At 42.3% G+C, this 26109-nt stretch overlaps 1 protein-coding gene across 1 annotated transcript in view; it reads right to left on the minus strand.

The window, feature by feature from the left end:
• Positions 1-26109, minus strand: part of SMPD3 (sphingomyelin phosphodiesterase 3) — a 129572-nt gene that overhangs the window by 24309 nt on the left and 79154 nt on the right. The window contains exon 3 of the mRNA XM_079988285.1: positions 11695-13318. Coding sequence (XP_079844411.1) covers positions 11695-13041 — 1347 coding nt within the window. The 5' untranslated portion in view covers positions 13042-13318. The remainder of the gene's footprint in view (positions 1-11694; positions 13319-26109) is intronic.

Consider the following 26109-nt stretch of genomic DNA (forward strand, 5'->3'; position numbering starts at 1 on the left):
TTCAGGAGTCTCAAAGCGGCTATCATTCTCCTTTCCCTTCCTCCCCCACAACAAACACTCTGTGAGGTGAGTGGGGCTGAGAGACTTCAAAGAAGTGTGACTGGCCCAAGGTCACCCAGCAGCTGCATGTGGAGGAGCGGAGACGCGAACCCGGTTCCCCAGATTACGAGACTACCGCTCTTAACCACTACACCACACTACACCACAGGAGGCACCTGAGACCAGGATGCTGGACTAGATGGGCTTTTGGCCTGATCCAGCAGCAGGGCTCTGTTCAGGTATTGTTGTTTTATTGCTATGGCCGATGGCTGACGCAAATAAAGATTCATTCATTCATTCATTCAATGTTTTCAGATAATTATCTTCTTAACATTTGGCTTGACATTTCTTTCCTATGGTTCCGGGGTTGATCCTGCATTATGACTTCCTTACCACTGAGTATCTTTGACTACATTGATACCTTGGTTTTCGTACTTAATCGGTTCTGGGAGTCCTTTTGACTCCCGAAACTGTTTGAAAACCAAGGTGCGGCTTCTGATTGCCTGCAGGAGCTTCCTGCATGTAAGCAGAAGCCGTGTCAGACGTTTGGCTTCCAAAAAACGTTCACAAACCGGAACACTTACTTCCGGGTTTGTGGTGTTTGGGAGCCGATTTGTTCAGGAGCCAAGCCATTCGAGAACCAAGGTACCACTGTATATACTTTAAAGGATTTCTGTTGAGTGGCAAAGCATCTATAATTTACCTTTTCACGCAGGAACCAAACAGGCAACATGTCGCCCCAGATGTTTGATGAACTCTCCTGCAAAGGCACCTCACTCAATCATTCATTTCAAGGTTTGCTGCAGGCTTGAAAGTAGCTGCATTCTATCTCCACTCTTAATCAGTTGCTGGAAATCACAAAGGGGGGGAGGGGTGTTGCTATTGCTCTCCTGCATGTGGGCATCCCATAATGGACATCTGGTTGGCCCCCTTGGGAACAGGATGTTGGAGTAAATGAGCCTGATCCAGCAGGGTTCTTCTTATGTTCTTACAGTTCTGTGATGGCAGGAAGACTACCATTTTCTCTCTCTACTCCCTGACAACCCTTTTCTGTTCCTCTAGCAGGGTGAAACTTGCACCAATCTTGTGCCTGCTCTGACTTCATTATTCAGGCTCCCCCTGTGCCCAACAAGTCAGGCATATTATACTACCCAAAGGGTTGGGGGGGGGGGGAGCCTTTGGAAGTGATGTTGCCAGAAGGCACGTCTCACATTTGCTCTTGATTTCAAGTTGATCTTTCACTGGGGAACAATGAGATGGACAGAAATGTTGGTAGAGCCTACAATCAATCAGTAACCTCAACAAGGAGCGTAACTTTGCAGGCTTAGTCACCACCCTCCCAATAAGACCATTAATTCTAGAGTCTAAAATTACCCAATTGCACTGCTCCCTCTTGCCCCAAGTGAGATTTGTAGGCCCTTACGCAGACAAGGACAAGGGGGAAGCAATTGTGGGCACTTGCGTTGATAAGGCGACCTCTGGAGCAACCGAAAGCGATGTGAAGATTTATTTCCCCTTTTACTTCTACATTTTTGCATTGTTCTCAGGCACAAATGGGTCCTATTGGGAAGTGCATTTTAGGAAGCATGGGCAGCCAGTGAAGCTATAAACAGCTGTCCAGAGAGCATGGTTTCCCCCCCCCCCCGAAGTTAAAGGACAAATACACACCCAGCCCTCACCAGACTTGTAAAATTAAGGCAGGTTCTGTGCCAAAATCCCACACCCCAGAGGATTTCTTTTCTCTGCCCCTCGCAAAAGAGGCAGAAAAACTACAGCTTTTTTCACAGGGCTGGGTCGCAGTTCTTGAAAAGTGTGGGCAGCCTTCTGCCCAGCACAACATGATATGCTGCACCCAGCAATCAACAGTGAGAGTGTCTCTTTCAGGGCTGTCCATTGGGGAGGTTTTTCTCAGGGCCACAACGGATGAAGAAAGTGGCACCCCTTCCTTAGGTGCACTTGCAGTGAAAATTGGGTCCCTCTGCACCTAACAATTTCCTTTTGTAAAAGGATGCAAATGATTTCCTCCGAATTCTAGCCCTGAAAATCACAAGGGAGGGCGGAACTGTTGCACTCGGCTCCTGCTTGCAGACTTCCTGTTGAAGCATTTGTTTGGCCACCATAACAGCATGTTGCTGGACTGTGATGGGCCAGACCTGACAGGACTTTGCTTTTTATGTTTTATCCCTTAGAGCCTCATTTTCTTATGTATTTTAACCCTCTGGTAGGCATTTAATTAGTTACTACAGAATGCTAGTAAATCATATGCAATACATTTTCAAAAACAGACTTTCCACCTTGCCTCTTGCTAAGCTGAGAACACAGGTGCTGCCTTTCAAGGACACTTGAGGGCAAGACAAAAAGGCACATTCTCCTCAAAGCTTTGGAAATGCATTTTCTTCTCTCCGATGTGCTGACTGCCTGCTGCATATTTGGCTTCAAACTGGGGTCGAACAAGATTTACAGAAATCCCTTTTTATGAGTTGGCATTCTTGCCCTCTTGCCTGCAGAGATTTATTGTACTTTAAAAAGCAGCTATGCTATGTTAATATATTATTTAAGCACGCTAAAACAGAATTAAATGTAAGTATGAAATGTTAATGGAACTAGCTCTAATCACTCGCTGGTTCCTTCCATCCACCCTCACTGCTTGGAGTGCCTGGTGGCATAACACAGCAACTTGTGGAACTCTCTGCCACAAGATGTGGAGTAAGCTACTATCTTAGATGGCTTTAAAAAGAAAAATATTGGCTTGCCAAAAACTAAATGCCATTGCACACAAATATTGTAGAGTTGTTCATTTTGGTGCTAACCCATAGCTGTCCCTTTAAAAGCACACCATGGTCCAGCAATCAGCAGGTGATGGTTTAAGCAGAGGGGGGAACCTTTTTCAGCCCAAGATTCCATTCTGGGCAACTGTTTCAAGGGCCACATATCAGTGGGGGGTGGGACCAGAGGCAAAAGTGGGCGGAGCAACTAATGCAAATTCTACCCTTATACGGTAAGCTAATTTCTACACACTCTCACAAGTGCCTCTTTTCCTGCAAGCAAGCAAACAAGCGGCACTATAAGAGTTCAAGGGCACATTCCAGTAAGTCAAAAATACTCTGGGTGTGAAGCAAAGCCAGCGAGGGAGTGTGGCCTTGGCAAACTACAGAGGGCCAGATAGGGAGGGCTGGAGGGCTGCATTCAGCCCCCAGGCCTGATGTTCCCCACCAGATTTAAGCTCTGTGCAAAAGAATTTCACCTGCAGGTTTTAGCAGACAAAACACATCTGTTTAAAGGTAGAGGAGCAAGGCAGTTTGTTTTTTCCTGGTCATTTGGCAGGACTACAGTCACTGAAATAATTGGGCATCAAATGCAGATGCTAAAGAAATACAAGGCAAAATGTTTGTGTTAATAGTGCTCCAGTTTAGGGTTCCAGCAGGCCTTGCTGGCTGTGCTCTTGTCCATGATACTCCATTCCATTCTGTTCTCCCCAAGCTTCCTTCTCAACCTTCCAGCATTCAGTCAGCATTCAATGTGGCCAGGAAGCACCCTCTTGTTGAATGGTCTCTTTAAATTTTAAGGTTCATTCTTGTTCCACAAGATGTGTATTTCTTTAAAGGCCAGAGCAAATAACGTGACCTAGTTTTACAGCTGTGAAGCAGTATAGCAGGTGCTGTTAAGTTGTGGCAATTAAGCTGTTGGGTATGGTATATAAAGAGCAGCATGGAGCTTCAGTACCCTGGTGGATGGGTTATTGATATATTGTAATTTAGTGCAAAAGGAGTTTTTGTTATTGTTATTAAAACCTAGCAAAAGTTATTTTGCGTTTCCTGAATGTGTGGTCTCCCTAGCACGCCTTCTGCAGTGCAACTAATCTGCAAATAGCCAGACCTCTACCCCCACTTGGGTGTTCTGGGGTCCTTCCCCCCATTTATTGTTTTATCCCTTAAATATATTTTGTATACTTCTGCAAACCATGGGAGTTCCCTTGAATCTTCTGATACCTCCCTCCTGTTCATTTCTCCAGGCAGATTTTAAAGGATTTTCCATTACAAATTTGCCTGGAAACAGGATGAGGCAGACTTAGTCCCATCCTCTCTGAAAACTGGGATGGATCAGACTTTTATAGGTCCAATCATCTCTATGTGCAACAGTCCCATTGCCAGGAACCTCTGAAAGGTAAAGGGAATGAATGAATGTGGTGGCAACTAAACGCCCCATTATCTCTACGATGGTGATTCCCAGAAATAAAGAAAAGCAGGAAACAATGAGATAGCTAATCACATTCTTATTTAAAGGAGGGCCTATTCTGCAAGAGCTGCCCACTGCTGCCCACTCTTAAGATTCTTGTGCACATAGAATGTGTGGAATCCAGCCAAGTCTTGCATTAGCAGAGGCTGTGTGTGTGTATATATAAAATATTTAGATTACTGCCTAGGAATAAATGGGAAGCTGCTTTTAAAAGCTGATGCAGAAATTCCCAGGACAGGTATGTAGGCAGAAATAAGCACAAGGTGCTTGCAAAACCCTAGAATGGTTACTAAACCTCTGAGGGTTTGTCCATCTGTACTTGTAAATAGGCAACACAGTGGGACTTATCACAGTTCACACACAAGGCTTACACTAGCCCAGTTCAATTTTGTACTCCTTCCTTCCTTCCTTCCTTCCTTCCTTCCTTCCTTCCTTCCACAGCTCCTAGCTTCATTTAAAAGATAAATAAAAATGCTACCCTATCTTTCTTCCTTAGCAGAACTCAAAGTAAGGCTTTCTGGGGATTTCCCATCCAGGAACTGACCTGCTTAGCTGGCTCCTTCCAGATGTTTCGGACTACAACTTTCATTAGCCTCCACCCAGAATGGCCTGGTGGAAATTGAAGTCCAAAACACCCAGAAGGTGACAGGCTGGGGATGGGTGCTCTGATCACTACACCATACTGGCCTTTTTTATGCTCCCTTCAGTTTGTGATTCGCCATGGGGAGTGGCAAGGCTGCTGCTGAAGAAAAATAAGTCTAAAACTTCATTGAGCTGATGGAGCTAGTTTGCTGACTCTTTAGTTCTTGAACAACGTAATTGCAAGAACAACAAGCAAACAAGACAGTTTGGAATTCATGACAGACCACACTACAGCATGGCTTGCAAAATCTTATGGTGATCGATGAGATTTAGGCACCCATACCTTTGCACCCAGCATGCTTAATAAAATGCTTTGCACAAGATTTTTGGAAATGGCACCGATGTTGCTCCAGTGCACTTTCTAGCTAGGCTAGAGGATCTGAGCAAGATTTACTGATTTGTTTTATTTGGAGTCCTGGCAGTAAACAAGTCCCTCCATCCCATCTTAGTGAAGACTTGGGAGTTGATAATTAAGTCTATCAATCCTCATAGTAGCTGGAAAAGAGGCTTACTTTCCTGCAAGAGGGGTGGAAAAACAGCTGCCAGCTTGCCTGGATGGGTCATAAATCAATGACTCAGCTCTGGGCAGCTGGAAGCAGACTGGTTTTTTAATCCCTTAATCCTTAATATATGCACATGCTGAAGGGAGTCAGTGACATGAATGATGCCCAGATTTTGGAGAGGTTTGGCTTCTTCTTTTTTGTTTTGTTTTTAATTTTATGAAAGCCCCGTACAGTAAAATAATCTAGATTTACACACTGCTGCCCATCAGAGCAGATAAAAGCTGTGCTAGATGGATCAAGAATGCTTTGTCTTGGTACAAGGCACCTTTCTGTTTTGATCTTCAGTATGTTCCTACCCCTGCACCAAGGGTGGAGGTTATCTGTCAATGGAGGGCAGATCTGAGTGGTGGGCTGGTCCAAGGGCCAATGTGGGCAGAACCCCCCTTCTCACTGTGTCTTTCCAGATCCCCCTTTTCTCCTCCCATTTCTCCTTACCCAGCAGGCTGCTGGTTGCCCCTTGTGCCACAGAAGCCTGCCAGTCTCAGGCTCCAAAACCCTCTCCCAACATAGATCTAACAGGTACCCTCACTTTTTACTTTCAGCTGACTCAGGGAGGCCTTTTTTATGTAGACAGGCCTCTGCACCTGTCTATTTTTTTTAATCAGCCAGTACCTGTAATCATATTGCACTTTTTTATGGTGTTTAATACATCACCATGTTATATTGTGTGTGTTTTGGTGGTATACAATACTTGAATGAATGAATGAATAACACACTTGCCAAAGCTCTGAACATGCAGGATAATTTTGAAATTAGACTAAAGTCTGCATGCAGGCCAGAAGCTGCCCACCCCTGCCCTATTTGGAAAGCCAGAGAGGATCCCTATCCCTAAAGGACCACCTTTCCACGTATCTTTCCCTACCTTTTGCCACCTGCCCATAATCTGAGGCTCTCCTCTGAGTGCCACCTCCAAGGGAGGCCCAGCAGGTGGCAACAAGAGAACAGGCCTTTTCTGTAATAGCCCCTGATTATTGCAATGCTTTCTCCAAGGAGACCTGCCTGATACCTGCTTTGTTATTATTTTGGTACTAGGCACAGATATTTTCTCTCTCCTCCATGCATTCTGGCTGCCCCAATCATTGGATGTTTGTTTTGTTTTGGTGTTCATCTCCAGTTGGGTGCGGTGATTACAATAGGGATGAACCCATGTTAATATTCTGAGTATGTTTTTAACATGCTTTCATCATTTTCATGGTGTTTTTATTTTTTACTTGTGTTGTAAATCGCTTTGGGGACTTTTTTTGTAGTGGGAAGCGACATACAAATGTAACAAACCTAGAACAAGTTCCCTTGGGAGCAATGCAAGTTGTGCCACCATTTTCAGTGGGGTTGTACAGGGAAAAACGTAGCTGCCCCCATGGAACCAACAACAGACAAGAGAGGAAGCTCTCAGACCACCTTCTAAGTGTATGCATTTTTTAAATTAAAAAAGTTTCATGCAGAGGTTTGAGGGGTTTTTTTAAAAAAAGATTTGTGCATATTCCTCCTAAAATATCCACATGGAACCAGAACAATGCAGGCAGTACTGTAGAACTCTGCAGAACTGGAACCAGTCAGAATTTGGTCTTGTGCCCATCGCTACCTTGTATGCAAAATGTCCCAGTTTTGGGCTCTAGCAATTGCCGGGAGATCCGGGAAAGACTAAAACCCTGCAGAGCTGTTGTGAATCATTGAAGATGCTACTGAGGTAGACAGATCAGTGATCTGCTTCATAAGAACATAAGAGACCTGCCGAAGCAGGCTGATGGCCCATCTACTCCAGCATCATGTTCTCACTGTGGCCAGCCAGATACCCCTCATACAAGCAGGACCTCAGCACAGCAGCACTCTCTCTATTTGTGATTCCAAGCAACTGGTATTTAGAAGCACGCTGCCTCCAACCATGGAGAAAGAACATAGCCACTGTGGTCAGTAGCCACTGATAGCCTTAACCACCACCACCCATGAATTTGTCTATACCCCCTTTAAAGCCACCCAGGTTTATGGCCATCACTGAATCTTGTGGTAGTGAATTCCAAAGGTTAACTGTGTGTTGTGTGAATAAGTGCTTCTTTGCATCTGTCCGGAAGCTTCCAAGCTTCAGCTTCAGTGGATGGCCCCAGTGGGTTCTCGTATCATGAGAGAGGTTCTCCCTACCCATTCCCCCCCCCCCTTTTCAAGAAAGCATCCTTTAAGAATTGGAGGGCATGGCTTGCTTAATTGGCAAATGGGACCCAGGTCTTGGAATCCTCCGAGATTTATTGCATTCCGTTGCCAAAGAGTTCCCCGTCGGCCCCTGCAAACTGTTTGCTGCAGTGCTGATAAAGAACAAGGGACGGAAAGTACAGCCAAAAGTCCAAGTAAAAGCTTGGGCAGGAGGTGAGCCAGCAGCTCCTCAAGCTCATAAACTGACAGATGCACCACACAGTAAAGTCAGTGCAACTGGGTTTATGAGATGGGCAAAGTCCATGGCCACTGAGATCATAATGCCTGCCTTTTCTTCCCTGCAGCTCTTTTTGCATTTCTCTCTCAGAGATGTGTTTTTGCCAGGGATGGGCAACATTTTGGTTTCTCTCTGTTTCTCATTTCCTCAATCTCAAATTCACTTATCCACACATATTTGCAGAACAATTTTCCTTAATATAATGTACTTTCATATGCTGCTTTTCACTGACATATGCATTTTTATTCACACTGAGAGAAGACTGAGGTTGATGGGGAATATCCCTATTCATCTGAATGGACTAGGACCCACTGCCTAGCTCCTTGTCCCTCCCGTATCAACAGCAAAAGCAGAAGGCAGAATAAGAAAGATGGCACACATTTTCTTAATTTGCCACAATCTATACAGGCCAGAGAAGCCCACTTTGCTTGGGGCCTGGCTTACAGCAAATGGAATACCAGACTCATTTGCCCGGAAGAAAGGAACAACTGAAATTTTACTAACTTTGTAAATGTAGGTGGAAAACAGGCAGGGGGTCACTGCGAGCAGATGGCAGGAGAGTTCAGCAAATAGCTCTGCCCCTTTGATTTGCAAACAGCAGAGCTCAGGTTGAATACAGAGATTTCAAACTCTTAGAATATTTTTCCAAAAAAGGTTTTTAATGCTACAACTCTTCGTCTATTCTCACACTGCTCCAGGAAAAAAAAAATTCCCTTCTAAATAGATGGTCACCACTCATAAATTTTGTTCAGTCTGCACTTTAAAGCAAGCTGCCCTAATTCACACATTCTGGACTATTTATTTATTTAATCAATTTACTATTAAAAAAAAAATCTCAATACCATTTGCATTAAAAAAGTCAAAATTCTAAATAATACATTAAAACATAACATTGATGAAAATAACTATGGATAATATCAACTAAAAATATCCCATATAGCAGAAAGTCAAAATGCTCAAGAAACTTTTTAAAAAGGCAACTACTAAGCAGTTCAACCAAGCAATTAGAGCTGGGAAAGGCCTAAATGAAAGGATATGTGTGTGGAATTTTGGCAACATAAACCTGATTGGGGAGGGAGTGTAGCTCAGTGATAAAGGATCTTGCATGCAGAAGGGCAAAGGTTCAATCCTTGACATCTCTGAGTAGGGCTGCAAGTGATCACTGTCTGAGTTCCTGCCTGTCAATGTAGACAATACTGAGCTAAATGGACCAATGGTCCAATGTAATGGTTTCCTATGTTCCTAAAACATGCTTCTCCTGGGCAGGTCTGTGTTTCGTTCCATAGCAACAACAAAGGGACCCCTGACCGTTAAGTCTAGTCGCGGACGACTCTGGGGTTGCGGCGCTCATCTCGCTTTAATGGCCGAGGGAGCTGGCGTTTGTCCACAGACAGCTTCCAGGTCATGTGGCCAGCATGACTAAGCCACTTCTGGTGAACCAGAGCAGCACACGGAAATGCCATTTACCTTCCTGCTGGAGCGGTACCTATTTATCTACTTGCACTTTGATGTGCTTTCGAACTGCTAGGTTGGCAGGAGCAGGGACTGAGCAACGGGAGCTCACCCTGTTGCGGGGATTCAAACTGCTGACCTTCTGATTGGCAAGCCCTAGGCTCTGTGGTTTGACCACAGCACCACCCTATTACAAGGAATTAAATATTACAAGCGCAATACTCTATGCTAATTAACCAAGATATAGAAAGGAAAATTAAAGCGATGAAACAAAAGAGATTTGAATTTGCAAAATAAACCAGGAAAGTTATTAGCCTGGCAACTGAAGAAAGAAAAAGAAAAAAAGGATAATCCATAGTCCGCTAAAAAATGGAACCTCCATAATCAATCAAAAAGAGATAAGACACACATTTGTTAAATTCTACATAGACCTTTCTAAGAAAGAGCAAGAAAACGCAGAATTGATATCGGAGTATTTGGAAGAATGTAAATTGGACAAATATCAGAAGAAAATGCATAGATATTAAATACTCCAATATCAATGATGGAAATGCAAAGGGCACTAAGTCAAATTAAGAACAAATATGGACAAACAATGATTAACATATAAAGAAATCTTAGATCTTACAGGAGAGAAACCAAGGTTGAAAAATCCCAAGGAACTAAAAAAATTACTAACAGATTGGTTACAGATACATCAGATTAGCAAACTTTATAAGATTGATTAAAAAATGGATTTGCAGAACAAAAATCCCAATTTGCAAGAAATTTATTAGATACAAAAGAAAAAGTATTATCAAAAATGTACGAACTGCTGCTAGAGTGGGATACAAAAGAGGAATTTGTGAAATCAAATATGATTAAATGGGCACAGGATGTGGGTCATAACACTGATTATGAGCTGTGGGATAATTTGTGGACAGTAAATATCATTTTTATGGTGTGTTATACATTAAAGGAAAATATGATGAAAATGACCCACAGATGGTATTTAACACCTACCAAACTAGTGAAAATGTTTTTAAAAAGAAAAAGGTAAATGTTGGAAATGCAATGAAGAGGGACCCTTTTTCCACATGTGGTGGTCCTGTAAAATAATCAGGGAATTCTGAGAATTAATTTATAATGAATTAAAAAAGATATTAAAAAGAAAACCTTCCCAAAAAAGTCCAAGACATTCCTTTTGGGAATGGTAACAACAGAAGTCCCTAAAAAACAAAAAACAAAAATCATTATATGCCACCACTGTGGCTAGAATCTTATTGGCACAAAGGTGGAGAACGAAGACGGTACCCACCAAGGAAGAGTGGCAGTTTTAAATGCTTGAATATGCTGAATTGGCAGGCATAATGAATAGGGTAAGAGAAAAGGACGATAAAGAATACAAGGATTGGGAAATGTTTATTGAATATTTTAAGAACCAGCATAAACAAGTCTTGAGTTAATCCAGCAGAATAGGAGTTAATAGAATTTAACAAAGGGAGAAATTCAAAGATTAAAAATTTGGAATACGTGATTTAATAGATAAATAAAGAAACCAGAAAAAGGGTGGAAGGGGGGAGTCACCTGGTACTTAGTTATATGTTGAGATTGGCATGAAAGTTGTACAACTGGGGGGAGGAGGGAAGAGGTGGGTGGGATGTGTGTGTGTTTTGTCTCTGTATTAAAAATCCAAATAAAAAATAAAAAAGGTCACAATGGAAGTTTCCACTTCATCAGATGCATGGCGTGTCATCCTCAGTTAGCAAGCATCTATCTGTCCGTGTGGTTGCTGGGCATGTAAGGGAGTGAGCTTAGTGGCCAATGAAATGCAAAAAGAGCAGACAATAAAAGCAAAATGATTACGGTTGCCAATTAGCAAGGCAATTCTGGCAAGCATCTTGGCAAGGGTCACATAAGGAACACTCGGCTCTCCATGTGGGAGCCACCACGACCCACCTCCCCAGGGCTGCAAAGTTTACTGAGCTAAGGATTGTAAAATGTCAAAGAAATGATATAAAAATGTCAAAGAAATGATATAAAAGAGCTAGAGAGGAGGAGAGCGAAAATCATGGCCCATAAGGATGTTCTCGTTTGCAGGCCATATCAAAATGGATAAGGGCCACTTCCAGGACTTGGGACAGGTCCCATTCATTTTGATGCTGTGTTAGATGGACTAATGGTCTGACTCGGTATAAGGCAGCTTTCTATGTTCCAATGAAGCAGGGTGTTCTTTATTGCACACCACAAATTTTGTATTTGCATAGTGGCCTAGACATGCAAAGTACACACACATATATGCACTTGTCCTGCTTGCAGACCAGAAGGTCCCTGAATCAGTTTATATAGAAAGAGACCTACCTTGAGAAACAGGGCCCCCTTAGAAGACAAGGCGTCTGTTCCTTTTCCATTGGGATAACAGTGATAAGCAGCATCCATAACTGGATAGCGGCTGGCAAAAAGCAGGCCACTGTTCACAAACTTAAAGGTACAGCAGCCGTGGCAGCTGTAGACCCCAACATCGTACAGAATGTATTCAAAGTAATGGTGGAGCTCCTCTTTCAATTTCTCAGCCGCCCTTTTGTCAAACACTTCCTGCAAGCACAGGAAGTCCAAATTGGCAGGGAAGAAAGCGGAGATCTCGTGGTCAAAGAGCTCATCTGTGTTTCTCTTTTTTCTCAAGGAGGTCTTCTTCATCAGTGAGGCCTTGTAAAGGAGCTTGCTGTTGACAGTGCTCTGGTCCACAGGGCCGTCTGCGGCACGCACCTTCACTAGGGACTCTCGCGAGGCAGTGTAGCTATCTAGGCTCCCAGAATCCCCCTCTTTCTGCTTATGGTTCGGAGTCTGGCCTTTCAGGCTCTCGGCTTCAGATTCTGGTGATCGGTCTGCTGGCCCCTTGCTGTTATTGACTTGGCCACCAGTGCCATCTGCTTCCAGGTCTGAAATGTGCCCATTGTCCTCTCCACCTATGCGCACAATGCACGTGTTGCCGTCTTCGCCCTCATTGGTATCTCCTCCAGCTTTGCCATCTCTACCATCTTCACTGTTGTTCAAGCCGGAGTTGTCCCCTTTGTACTCCATCGAGGTTGTCCTCTTGATGCCCACATTGACTGCACGGTTATTACTATCTCCGCCCTGAGGAGAGACCAGGCTGCTGAAGCTTGCTGCGCTGATGGACGTGTTTGTGGGGGAATCGATGTAGATTTTGATCTGTGGCCTGCTAGCCCCATTCCGTATCCGTCGCCCAACCTCCTTAGCACGGGCCTGTGTGTTGAAAACATTGTTCAATCTTGCCAAGGAGTCTGGGAGCAGGCAGACATTGGCGCTGCCAAAGCAGAAGCTTTTCCCATTGCTGGCGGCCTTCCACTCCGTGAGCAACGTGCTTCCATGGATCTGGCTCTTGTCTTGCAGCCTAGAGTAGACGTACGGTCGCCTAGCAGATTGGAGAGGGGACCAGAGCAGGAAGCCAATCAGGGCAAAAGGCAGAGAGACCACCAGCAGTGCCAGGTAAATTGGAGTGGTGATGATGATGCACAGAGCGTGGAAGTAGCACGGATCATCTCCCCTTTGGCGCTTCTCATAGGTGGTAGGCACAAAGGAGGCTATAAGCCTGTCTCCAAGCCAATAACATGGGAAGATCAAGCCCCAGGAGAAAGAGTGCAGTGCTGACAGAAAGCCGTTTGGAAATGGGGAAGTGTATAAAACCATTGCAACTCAGTTAGGACACCCCTTCAGGACCTTCTACATGGTGTCATCACCGCCCACCAGCCATCAGAATGTGCGTTTGCAGACAAAAAAAATAAAAACAAAATGTCCTAGCGAAGTTGTGTCTTCTAGACTGCAAGAAGCAGTTATCACCTTAGGAACACCATTTCATTTCGTGATAGTGAGAAGGAAGCGAAGCAACCATTCCTTTGGATGTTTGGTCTCTGTAGACTTCAGAGTATATCATTGCTCATCACAAGAAGCCATGGCAGAAGTTCACCTGCGAAGACAAAAAGAACAAGAATGCTCATATTCAGAGGTGTCCACTGAAGGGAAGAGCTATCAGAATTATAAAGCTGTAATATTCCCCACAAACAGTCAACCAAGGGTTCCAGGATGATACCTCCACACACCAGTCTGGCCACCAGCATCTCCTATGGCACCTGCAAAAGGTCTCATTAAGTATCTCTTCAAAAATCCACAATGCATGAGTAACTCTTTGCTCTTCCTGCCAAGTACCTGTTTACACTGGTTCAGCCTTTCCTCCATTGCACATGCACCCTCAGGCATCCCCACACTTCATTGGATGTCAGGATTGGACACCCACCTTCCCACCAGTTTTGGACAGAGGAGCAATGCAAAACACTTAGTGAGTGTGATGGTGGTTGACATAGGTGCCTTTTCCCCAAGGATTGGGTGGGGAGGCATGCTCACAACTTTTTATGGTCCTGTCTCTTTTTCTGCTTTTTAAGAAATGTATCTTGCCAAACACCCTATGGCAGCCATATTCTGACTGGTGCCAAGGGCACTTTCTCAAACATCCTACTGGCCCAAAAAGGTTGGCGATACCTGCACTAAACCATACAAACTGAGGGCTGCAGCCATAAAGGTTCTATGCGGTCCTGATCCCCTCAATAATATTTCATGCCCCTCCCTGAATATTCAGCTTTCATGAAAAAAATGTAAGCTTTTTATAGAGGTATAAAGGAAAACATGTAGGCAGTGTTCTACCCAAGTCCATGCAAAGTAGCACACCTCATTCTGCCTTCTTGTGTTTTGGCCAATGAGTGCAAAGATAACCCATGCTGTTAACCTCGTGATTAAGAAGAGAAGACATTGCAAAAGCAACAGAGCCCCTTCTCTCCACAATAGTGAAGCATACTCAATAACCTGCTCTTCCAGAAGTTGGTTTGGAAAAGGAGGCAGAGGGGTTGTTCCACAGGAGTTTGGAAGAGGCCTGGATATTTAAGCTTGTTGTCAAGAGTTACAGATTTATCTGGGTTCCTGATTTACCACCAGATATAGTTGTGGGATGAAGCAGAGAATTCCTGCAAGGAACTGTGAGCTGTATCCTGATCAGAACATGTCCTTGGAACTTTGAAATCTCTGAAATGGTTACATCTTTACATGGTTTTTCTTTCTTTTCCTTCTGTCCAGTGCAGCTTCTTAGGTGGGATGGAAATGTGATAACAAATAAATCAGCAAGTCCCAGGCCAGCACAGGGTTGGGCATCATCAGGCACTTGCTGAGGCCCATGGCCCTGAGAACGTGCCCCCTGCCTACCTCCACAGCCCCCTGGGGCCGAATCTGCTCTTCCTTGCTATTGCTGACTGTCACCTTGGGGTATGCCGGCACTGGCAAGCAGGAGGTGATGAAGCTGCACCCCACTCTGAGGTTTTCTCCTTCCTATTTATCCTCACAGCAACACTTTGAGGTAGGTTTAGGCTGAAATACTCAAGGGGAAAAACTGGTCACCCAGTGAGCTTCACGTGGGCTTAGTGGGGACTTGATTCCAGGTTTTCCAGATTCTACTCTGGCCACAGAGTTCTTACTGTGCATAACCTTTGCCTCAATTTTTTAAAAGTGTGGGGGTCAGACTGCATTGGCAGCTTGGAGGGGATTTTATAATCTCTTTCTCTCGCTGTCTCTGCTTGAGCCACCACTGCTTCTTATCTCAGCTCTGCCTACCTCTTAGCAAAGGCAACTTGCCAGTTATCTGCAGGTTCTTCTTAGACAGCATTATGCGTGTCTTGCATTTTATCACTTAAGCTAATCAGGCTTGAAACAGCAGAGAAATCTAGGGACTGGACAAGAAAAGGATGGAAAGAGGCATAATTCCAGGAAGCAGCATATACTGTGGTCCTGAGACATTGTGGAGTGCTGGTGAAAATGCCCCCCCCCCAAGGAACTGTAAAATGTACTATTGTGAGAATTCTCTTTGTGCAGAACAAGGTAAATCAAGCAGTACTTGAGGGTCTTCTGGCCACTGACATGGGTGCAAGTTGCATTGCGGAGCACACAACACATCCCCCAAATGGGGGCTGTGTGCCAGTGGAGGGTGGGGCCAGAGGGGAAAGTGGGTGGGGTTACCTTTGTACAGAAACACAAAAGCCAGAAGTTGCTTTCTACACACAGACTGCAGCATCCTCCATCCAGGCGAGAGCAAGAGGAATGATCACAGTTCAAGCAAAAGATGGAGGCTGCAAAGCAAGGCCGGGGTGTGTGTGTGTGGCCTGGGGAGAATCACAAGGGATGGATAGAGAGGCATTGAGGGCCAAATCTGGCCCCTGGAAGCCTCTGGTGTCAAGGTGAGGAACCTGCGGCCCTCTAGATGTTTTTGGAGTACAATCCCCGTCACCCTTGGCCATTGGCTATCCTGTCTGTGGCTGATGTAAGTCCTATATACACTTACCGGGGAGGAGATCCCACTGAACTGAATGGGACTTACTTCTGAGTAGACGTGTCTAGGATTGCACTGGAAACATTTAGTTGTTTGGGGGGTTAATGTCTGAGGCTGCAACCCTATGAAGACACTTACCTAGAAGTAAGTCTCACGAAATTCAGGAATGCTTCTTTCTGAGCAGAAATGCATAGGATTACGTTTTTTCATATGGTGTGTGGGTTGTTTAAATGCGTAACAAATTGGCCAAATCTTCTGTGACGTGGTTTATACATTTGTATATTTCTAGATTTGCTACGGCCAATGGCTAAGGAATGTAATGCCACTAATTGAGCTTCTGCCTGTGGTTCATCGCTCAGAAGCTAAGCTATTATGTGCCTGACTTTGGAAATTAATGTGTTTGCAAACAGCTTTAAATGCTATTGAATGAGAATGTGTGTTAAGACAACTTTCTCTAAGAAGCTAAACCAAAACTCAGTGGAGCAAAACAGCAGTTTGCTGTGGAGGATGAAAAAGCCAATCTGGCAAGCAATGCAAAACACTCCCCACAAGTAGAAAATGAACATAGTGGGATGAAGGCTGGGAAGATAGCTTTATTTATATCTTACAAGGGGGACTGTTCTGATGTGGCACAGCACAGTCCAGCACATATTGCTCCACAAACCACATGTTGTGACCAGGGCCAGATTTAGGTTTGATGAGGCCCTAAGCTACTGAAGGTAATAGGGCCCTTTATATGTCCAGCTGTCCTTTGCCAACAACAAACTGTCGCTGTTTTTTGTGCTGAATATATGCTATATGGTAATATATGGACCTAATAGGTATCTAAAGCCCTTTGCACATAACAAAATATGTATTTTATCAAAGTAATTTGTTTTTTATCTTATATTTTGGAAATGTACACCCAGGTTTTTTTCATTTAATTTTTTTGGGCCCCCCAAGAGAGTGGGGCCCTAAGCTATAGCTTGTTTAGTTTATACGTAAATCCGGCACTGGTTGTGACAAATGGAGTGTTCCACTTGGACTAAGTTTCAATCCCTACCCAACCTCAAAGCTTATTTATTGATTAATCTTAGCTACACTCAGCCAAACCCTACCTCACTGGGTTGCTGCGCAGATAAAATGGAGGCAGGCATGGTAGGTTGGGATCTTCCTACAGTCTATCAGCATCAGTTTATTTCTGATCCCCAATAGTTTAATGATGGCAACAAAAATGTGCCCCCTCCCCTTTCAAATTTGGCTGTGGAAATGAAGGCCCCCTTGGAATAACCAGGAGGGGACACTGGTGTTAAAGGACTGTGGAACAAACTCTCAAGGCTAAGAATGTGCCTCTGTTTTTAATTCTAACTGTGGGCACCAGTAAATACCAGATATAATCTAAACTCTGCGCAAGTAAATCATGATGAATCTACTAGGGGTTGTATTCAACCAAGACTTTACTTGGAAATTAATGACTACAACTAACTTAGGTCCATTTATTTTGTTGGGTCTACTCCAACTAGAAGTTAGTTGACTATAACCCTGCAATAGTTTGGAAAGTTGTTTGTTTGTCCATTCACTTTGCATCTGAAGATAGCCTAGCCAAATGTAGCATGATGGTTCCTGAGATCAAGGAGCAGGTTTTCCATTTAGGTTTTGTTACAGTTTGGAGCCATTTTGAACCAAGGTGCTAGACTGAACCTTTCAAACCTGCATGGATTTTAACTAATGATTTTGAAACTGCGTTGATGTTTTTGGTTTCTTAAAATGCCTAAGTAATACTGGGCACGAGACTGCAAATGCTCCATAAATAGGAACCAGGCAGAGGGCCTTCTCAGTAATGGTGCCTGCCTTGTGGAAAGCCCTCCCTTCAGATGTCAAGGAAATAAACAGCTATCTGACTTTTAGAAGACATCTGAAGGCAACCCTGTTTAGGGAAGTTTTTAATGTTGGATGTTTTATCGTGTTTTTAATATTCTGTTGGGACTCACCCAGAGTGGCTGGGGAAACCCAGCCAGATGGGCAGGGTATGAATAATAAATTATTATTATTATATTATTATAGGTCACCTGGAAGAGTCCTGCATGGAGTTTACACCTGGCTCTGCTTGGTAGACTGTGAAGACCTATGGGTGCTTTTTAAAAAAACAAAAAACAAAACCCAATTAAAATATAGATTCAGCTTAAGAAATAATGCCAGAGGGTCTAGGAATGGTAGATTTGAATTTTAGAGATGGCAGAGGGATTCAGTAATGAAATTGAACTAAATGTAGGCTTCTTGGTCCAGTGTACTAAGGTAACATGATCCCGTAATTATCCAAGAGAATGGAACAACCATGAAGAACTCTCAGCAGTCTGCTGGGTACTTAGCATGCTTTGAAGAAACCCCAGCCTGATTGTGTAATTACCCAGCAGAACAGGGGTAATTGGTCTCTAGGGTAAACAACATACGGTTCTTCAGGGTGTGGAGATACCAAATAGAGAAGGGACTCATCATGCACCTCTTGCAAAAAGATGGTATTTGCTTCCAGTGGGAATAGTTGAATGCAATATAAGAGCTTTGATTTGCATGTAATAGCTAGGTTCCCTTTCCCACTCTTTATTTTTATTTTAAACTACCGACATAAGATAAGCCACAGCAGCCAAAGACAGATCCCAGGGTTATTCCCTCCACATTAAAAAGATCCATAAGTATCACTTTGAGAAAAGCTTTTAGGATGGAATAGAGATCAAAGCAATCCCAAAAGAGTCTGACTTCTGGTTACAATCTTAGTTTCTGTACTGGATGGCTTGGCTCAGTATAGGGTGACGTGGCAAAAAATGAGATTTCTTAAATCACCCCCACCCCCAATCTAGGGTACAATTTCAGATCTCAGGAGGACGGAGACAAGGAGATTTCAGTGGGAGGAGAACATGATTCCTAGCCAACCATCAAGTGGGGAATCTGTGGGGCCCTCCAGATATTTCAGGGTATCTACTTGCTCATTGGCCACCCAAAACAGCAGAAAATATTGCATAGGCTAGTGTATATGCATAGGTGCAAATTTTGAAATTACTATAATTTAAATAGAAATACATTACATTGTTTATTAAATTTATATCTCAGCTTAATGATTGTTTCTTCTATGTTTTTAGCTGTTTCTGTTTTATCTTTAAGCTTTTGGATGCTGCATGTTGCTTAAGTAATCTGAAGTAATCTTTTATATTTACAGTACTGAAATGTGTTTTTTGTGTTCTTGTATTTGCTATGTTATTGTTATGCTATTATGAAATTGTTTTTGTGCTGCTTGAAATGTCTTCCTGTTTCCTTTGTTGTAAGCCGCTATGAGCATTGTTGGATATTGTTCCTGTTTGGTTTTATTGACGGATTTAATATATATTTTTACTGTTTTAACTTTGTGTTATGTTTTTATTTCTTTTTTTGTACACCGCCACAATATTTTCAAATGGTAGGCAGTTTTCCCATTCTTTAAACAAATAGATATTACTTAGAGCATGTTCACATTGTACACTGAAAGAACGTTCAACACACTTTTAAAGCACAAAACCTTCTCCAAAGAGTCCTGGGAACTGTAATTTCCCCTCACAGAGCTACAATTCCCAGCACCCTTAACAAACTACAGTCCCCCGGGTTTTTCGGGGGAAGTGATGTGCTTTATATGTGTATCAGGTGTTTCTTAAATGCTTGGCGTGAACAAAGCTCCCCATTTTGGTTCTTGGGCGATGGTGGGGGCTTAGGTTCACTTCCTGTGTGCCTTTGATGAAGGTCGGAAGTCATGGACATCTCTCCCACCTCTTCCCACCTTCCCCAGAAGGGAAAAAATGTGTGTGGGGGGGCCAGCCTTAGCTCAGTTGAAGGGCATCTGTATTACATGCAGAAAGTCCTATGTTCAACCCTTGGCATCTTCAGGTAAGGCTGAGAACAGTGCTTGCCTTAGAGCTACTGCAGATCAGTGTAGACACTACTTAGTGAGATGGACCAATGGTCTGACTCAGTATAAGGCAGCTTCCTATGTTGAGCTATATTTACTAAATGACCCAATATACTGCCTGATCCAGGTTAAACTTAGTTGTCGCCATCATAGCCAAGACTGCCTGGTTGCCTACCTTGTCACTCACTTACTGTCACGCCAGGGAAGAAGCGTGGAAGCTATCAAACACTACTTTGCTCTCAGAGTTTACTCCTTTCCTTTCAGCCCTTAAGAGCTAAATCAAACAATTTCCAGCCCTCTCTAAATATGCCACTTGGGCAGCCCATAAGCTACCAGAGTCGACAGTAAACAAGCTGTCAATTTAATTGAGTGCTGCTATAAAAATGTATTTCAAATATGTGTTCATAAAGTTACAGGAGATGCTCTCCCATGGATTGTTGCTGCCAGGCTCATCTCTGAACGAAAATCCCCAAATAGTCGAATCATTCTTTGCTGAATGGAATGAAGCCAGGAAGGCTGAGCCACATGTCCAGTATTAAATGAAACTCAGAGCTTCATGCTCTGGACCTATTTATACACGCACTGGGGACATTTCAAATGCAAGCGTTTTCTGGCCAAGCAATGCGACTATGAACACAAACCTCTTTGGGCCAGTGCTTCATTAGATTTTTACTTTGTCAAGCTGGATTCAGTTCCTCTTTTGGCTGCCAGCATGCCTGGGCTGTTTTCAGCGAATGTCTCTTCCTCTCAAGACCACTTCAAGCCCAGCATATTTCTTACAGCATAGATGGAGCAGCAGGGACCCTGAAGACATTTTTGCCCTTAGCTTCTGCCAGCATGGCTAATGGTCAGGGATTATGGGAATTGTAGTCTAACAACATTGCTTGGGGTGAGCACGGATTCCCTATCCCTCTTTTACAGTGATGTTAGGAATCAGATCAGCAGTGGGCCCTGAACCTGAGAAATGTCTGGCAGATTCAGTTTGAAGAAACTTGACCCCAGTTATATAGTGGAAGTGGAATGAGAATGGGAGTAGGGAGGAAAGCTCCAGGCCATTTTTCAGAGCAGAACTGATGACATTATCTCTCAGAGAACCAGGGTTAATTGACAGACTCTCCTTACAATGGCGGGTGAATCTGATGATAATGAAGCTTTCAAGTTTTACATTTTTTAAAAAAACAGTTTAGCATAGCGGAAGGCAGGGGAAAAAGAAAACCATCTAGTAGAGGTTGAGCATTTCTTTCCTTTGATGGGGTTCCTACTTCATACTAGAACTTTAGATTATTCCATTTAAAAGCTAAACATTGCATCTTGTTGTTTTAACCAGAGAAAATTGGATATACATTGCAAAGCAAATAACCATTCACTATTTGCTTCGGCTGCTTGCACAGAGAGGCCAAATAGTTCCTCATGATGCCTTGTGACCACAAGATATTCTTTGCCAAGGATTGTGTTTTGCATTGGACATCACAGCCAGATCATGAATCTCTGCAGTATTTTATTTATTTTTTTGCTAGGGGCAACACAGAAGGTTTATTTAGCGTAAAATGGAGACGTTTACATTCCTTCTTTCTTCTGTGCTAAACTGTCCCAGTGGAAAGAAGGCAATCTCTTTTTAAGTAAAACATGGAGCTGTGCAAGTGATCTGCTGAAGCCACAATGGGAGAGTGAAATCTGTGGTGAGGCCTTTTGAGGAACTGCTTTTCTCTGGACTCCACATGTCCTGATAAAAACAACAACAACCACAAAAGCCCAATCAAAGATGTTTTCCTTTTGCAACCGAGCACACTAACCCCCTTCCAGTGTGTGAAATAATTCCACAGCCTCTCAGTGCAACTGAGGGCGATGTTTTTTGCATTCACTGAAACAACCTACATCCATGTGAATAAGAAGACGAAGAGGGAATTCTGAGTGTGGGAAAGACAGCAGGGGAGAAGGATCTTCAATTCTCTTCTGATCACAAAGAGATAATGTGGCATAATGGTTGGAGCATTGGTCTAGGAGGTCAGGGTTCAGCTCCCTATTTGGCCATGGCATTCAGTGGATGACATTGGGCCAATCACCATCTCTCAGCTTTACCTATCTCATCAGGTTGGTGTGAGAATGAGACTTCCGGTCGAGCCATGGACCCGTCGCAAGCGGGATTTTCTCAGTAAGAGAAAGTCCGGGTTCTCGAGGGTAAAAGGGGGTGCTACAGGGCGCGATAGCCCCCCAAAACCCCTCTGGAGGGAAACCAGAGGGTCAGGATCCCAGCGGAGCCGTTTGCAGATCACCCGGCCGCCAGGTAACTCCGTAATAGGAGCGAGGAGAGCGGCGGGCAGAGAAAGCAGGCACCGGGAAGCCATTGTCTCACCCTCAAGAACGCAGCCCCAGGCTTGCAGGGCGAGTGACCGATTCTCAAAAGCAATCAATTGGAGCCTAATTTGGATTACAATTGGAGTATGAAAGAAAGGCTTTGGGGGCGGGGAAAGGAGATAAAAAAGAGGTCAGTTTTGACTGCAATCCGAGAGGAGCGCAAGACTACGAGCGGAGCGTGGAGTGGAGGTTGGTAAAACGGCAAGCGGTTTGAACTTCTCCCTCTTAGAGAACTTGTTAAAAGTGAGATAAATTGTTGCAAAAGTAACAAAAAGTTGCAGAAAAAGAAGATAACTAAAAGAGGGAGCAGAGGGTAACTACTTTGTGACTTTAAAAGGTCTTTGATACAACAAACGGTCTGAACGAAGTTAGAAAGAAAGAAAGTCGCTTCTTGGTACTTTCAGTTTTGGAAAAAAACTGCGCAACGAAATAGAACTTTTGTTTCTCCATTTTAAGCTGAAGGAAGTCATCCAACAACAAAAAATATAATAAAGGGATGGAAAGACAATATTGAACAGTATTTTTTTTCTCTCTTATATGATTGGATACCTCTGCATTTAATTTAATTAAACTCGAACGTTTAAATATAAAAGGAAAGAAAAAGGGACTATGTTGGAATGAGGCTATCTACCCAAGTTGTTTTTGCTTTTTGTTGTTGTTTTTTGTGTGAGTCCGCGGAATGAACTGAGAAAAGAACAGCTTAGCTGTCTGTCTTCAGTACTATATTTTTATTTGGAGCCAAGGAAAATTGGAGCTGAACTAACCACTCCTCCGTGTTTCATTTTTATTTTTATTTTTCATTTCCCATTATCGGATTAGTCTGGACTGTCAAATTAAAGATCACTCTGCTTCTTCTCTTCTCCCTCTGTTTTTATATCTGAACTTTAAAATATTATTGTTTTTACATTTGAACTCAAATATCACTCCAAAATAAGGAGGCTGGCAGCCTTTACAATTATTGGTGATCAGACTCCTTTAGATACTTCTTTTTTTATTTCCTACCTCTGGATACACTTGGTGCACCTTGGACATTTCTGGATATAATTGGAATACCTATCAGCATTTTTAATAACTTTGGCCACATAACTGGATTATAATTTTGGGAATACAATATATAACCATTGGATTACAAAAATTTAGACAGTACAGCAGCATTATTTGGAGAGCATTTCCTCAATAAGAAGACGGTATGGATATAGCCTAAGTGGTGGCAGGAAGAAAGAAGAAAGGAAGTTAATTTCTTTTATGCAGTGGGAGATTGATCTTTCAAAAGTGTGAATTTTAAAAATTTATTGGTGTTCCCCCCTATAAGTATATATTTGTGAAAACTATTTTGGAAAAACTGATTTACATAAATTGAGTAATATTTAGGTTTAAGTGTATGACAATTGGGAAGGGTAAAAATTCTTTTTTTTCTGACGCCTTTTTTTTGAAAAGAAGTGATTTAATGATTTACATTAAGATTGAATACTGATTGTTATTGACTGTATATATACTGATTGTCTTTGACTGTATATCATATCAGGTGTTCGGAAATTAATTACAATGTCTCATACACAAAAGAAAGGGGGGGAGGGAGGAACACCGGTAGAGAGGAGAGGATCAAAACAAGAAGCGGACTTTAAAGGAGAGATTTTGAAAATGTTTGCAGAGATCAATTCCAATATTAAGCAGAGTGAAAAAAATATAGAAGCAAAATTAGAGCAAATGGATAAGAGAATGGGCCAAATGGACAAAAAAATTGATGTTACAGTTAATGAACTGAAAGGGCAATTGAAGGATGTGAGTAAGAGGACACAGAATTTGGAAGAGGGATTGAAAAAGACAAGATTGGAAATGAGGGAAGTGAAGATGGAGGAAGAACAAATAAGGACGGGAATGTCGGAAATTAATAAAACACAAGGGGAAGTCTGGGATGCGATTTCTATGAACGAACTCAGGCAGAGAGAAGTGAATTTAAGATTGAGGATGGTTTCAGAGGTGCAAGGAGAAAATATTAAAGAGAAGTTAATAAAAGAGATTGCACAATGGATGGAGATGAATGTAGATGAGGTGGCAAGATTGGTGCTTTTTGAATGAAGATAAGATTGGCTAAGGCAAGAAAATTTCCGGGGGACTGCCTGATTACCTTTAAGGACAGAGAGATGAGAAATTTGATACTCCAGAAAAATAGAGAGAACAGGTTGAACATTGAAGGAAACTACATAATCATCTTTAAAGACATCCCGATCAGGTTACTTAAACGGAGAGACCCATATAAACCAACAGTTCAGATTTTAAGGAAGAATAATATAGAATTCAGATGGGAATACCCGGAAGGAATCTCTTTTATTTACAAAAGTAAAAGACATAAACTTACGAGCCCGGAAGAAATAGGGAAATTTCTAAGAAAATATAAAGAGCTGCAAAGTGATGAGGAAGAAACAAGAGAAGTGGAGCCAGGAATGGAGGCGGCAGGAGGAGTGGACCCGGATGAATTAGAGGAAGAAAGAAAGAGGGAAGAAGAAGAGAAAGAAGAAGAAGAAGAGGTAGGTGAATTATAAAATTTGTAATAAAGAATTCAAAATGGCGAAAACGGAGCTAAGTTATGGACTTGGAATATTAATGGGATCAACGATAAAAAAACGAAACAAAGTCGAACAACATTTAAAAAAGAAAAATTTGGATATCATTTGTCTACAAGAAACTCACATGGCAAGAAGACATAAAAAAAAATTAATTAATAAAAGACTGGAAAATGAATTTATATCTACGGATAGGAGTAAAAAAAGAGGAGTAGTTTTGTACATCAGAAAAAAAATTGAAGCTCAACAAATTTTTAAAGATGAAGAAGTTATGGCAGTTCAAATTAAGAGGCAAGGAGAAAAAATAATAATTGTCGGGATCTATGCACCAAATGGAAACAAGACAGAATTTTATAAAAATTTAGAAGAAAGACTGTTAGAATATATGGATCAGAAAATTATAATAATGGGAGACCTGAACGGAGTGGTGTCAATGGAAATGGACAGACTGAGAACAACAGGGGTGAGCAAAGATGGGAAATTACCTAAGACTTTTTTCTCAATGACTAAGAATTGTAATCTGATTGACATTTGGAGACTTAGACACCCACTGGAGAAACAATTCACGCTTTATTCAGAACCAAACCAATCCATGTCAAGAATAGACCAGGTGTGGGTCTCAAATGAATTAGCTCCAAGAATCTCAAAAATTGAAATGCAACCAAGAGTGATTTCGGACCATAGTGCAAGAAAATTTGAACTAAAAGGTTTTGAAGAAAGAACGTTTAGATGGAGAATAAACGACTATCTTCTAGATGATCAGAAAGTAGTAGAAAATGCTCAAAAGAACCTGTCGGAATATTTTGTAAATAACTGCAATAAGGGAACAAAAATGAGTATGGTCTGGGACGCCAGTAAAGCTGTGATGAGGGGCTTTTTCATTCAACAAAATGCCCTGAAAAATAAAAATAGGGAAAAGAACAAAAAGGAATTATTGAGACAAATAATGGAGAATGAACAAAAATTGATAAAAAAAACCCAAAAAACGAAAAGATAAGACAAAACATAAAGATCTTACAATCACAGTTTGCAATGATAATAAATAAGGAAGTAGAAGGGAATATAAAAAGAATGAAACAAAGAAATTTTGAATTTGCGAATAAATCAGGAAAATGGCTGGCGTGGCAGATAAAGAAAAGAAAAGAGCAGAATACAGTAAACAAAATCATCATTGAAGGTACGGAAATAGAAGATCCGAAAGAAATTAGAAAAGGATTCCTGGACTTTTATAGACAACTGTATAAAAACAAAGAAAAGAATAATATGAGGAAGATAGAAAGATTCTTAAAGGAAAAAGAAGTGCAGAAGATCCCGACGGAGAAAAAAGACAACTTGAATGCCCCAACTGAAATTGAAGAAATTAAAGAGGTGATAAACGAATTGAAAAAGGGGAAAGCCCCAGGACCAGATGGATTCACAGCTAGATACTATAAGGAAATGAGAAGCACCCTACTTGTACCACTGAAAGAAGTTGTAAACAATATCTTGAAGAATAGAGAAATACCGGAAACTTGGAAAGAAGCCTTTATTACACTTATCCCAAAACAAGAATCAGACTTAAC

This window comes from Podarcis cretensis, assembly GCF_951804945.1.
Source record: "Podarcis cretensis genome assembly, chromosome: 8".
In the NCBI taxonomy this organism is placed as follows: domain Eukaryota; kingdom Metazoa; phylum Chordata; class Lepidosauria; order Squamata; family Lacertidae; genus Podarcis; species Podarcis cretensis.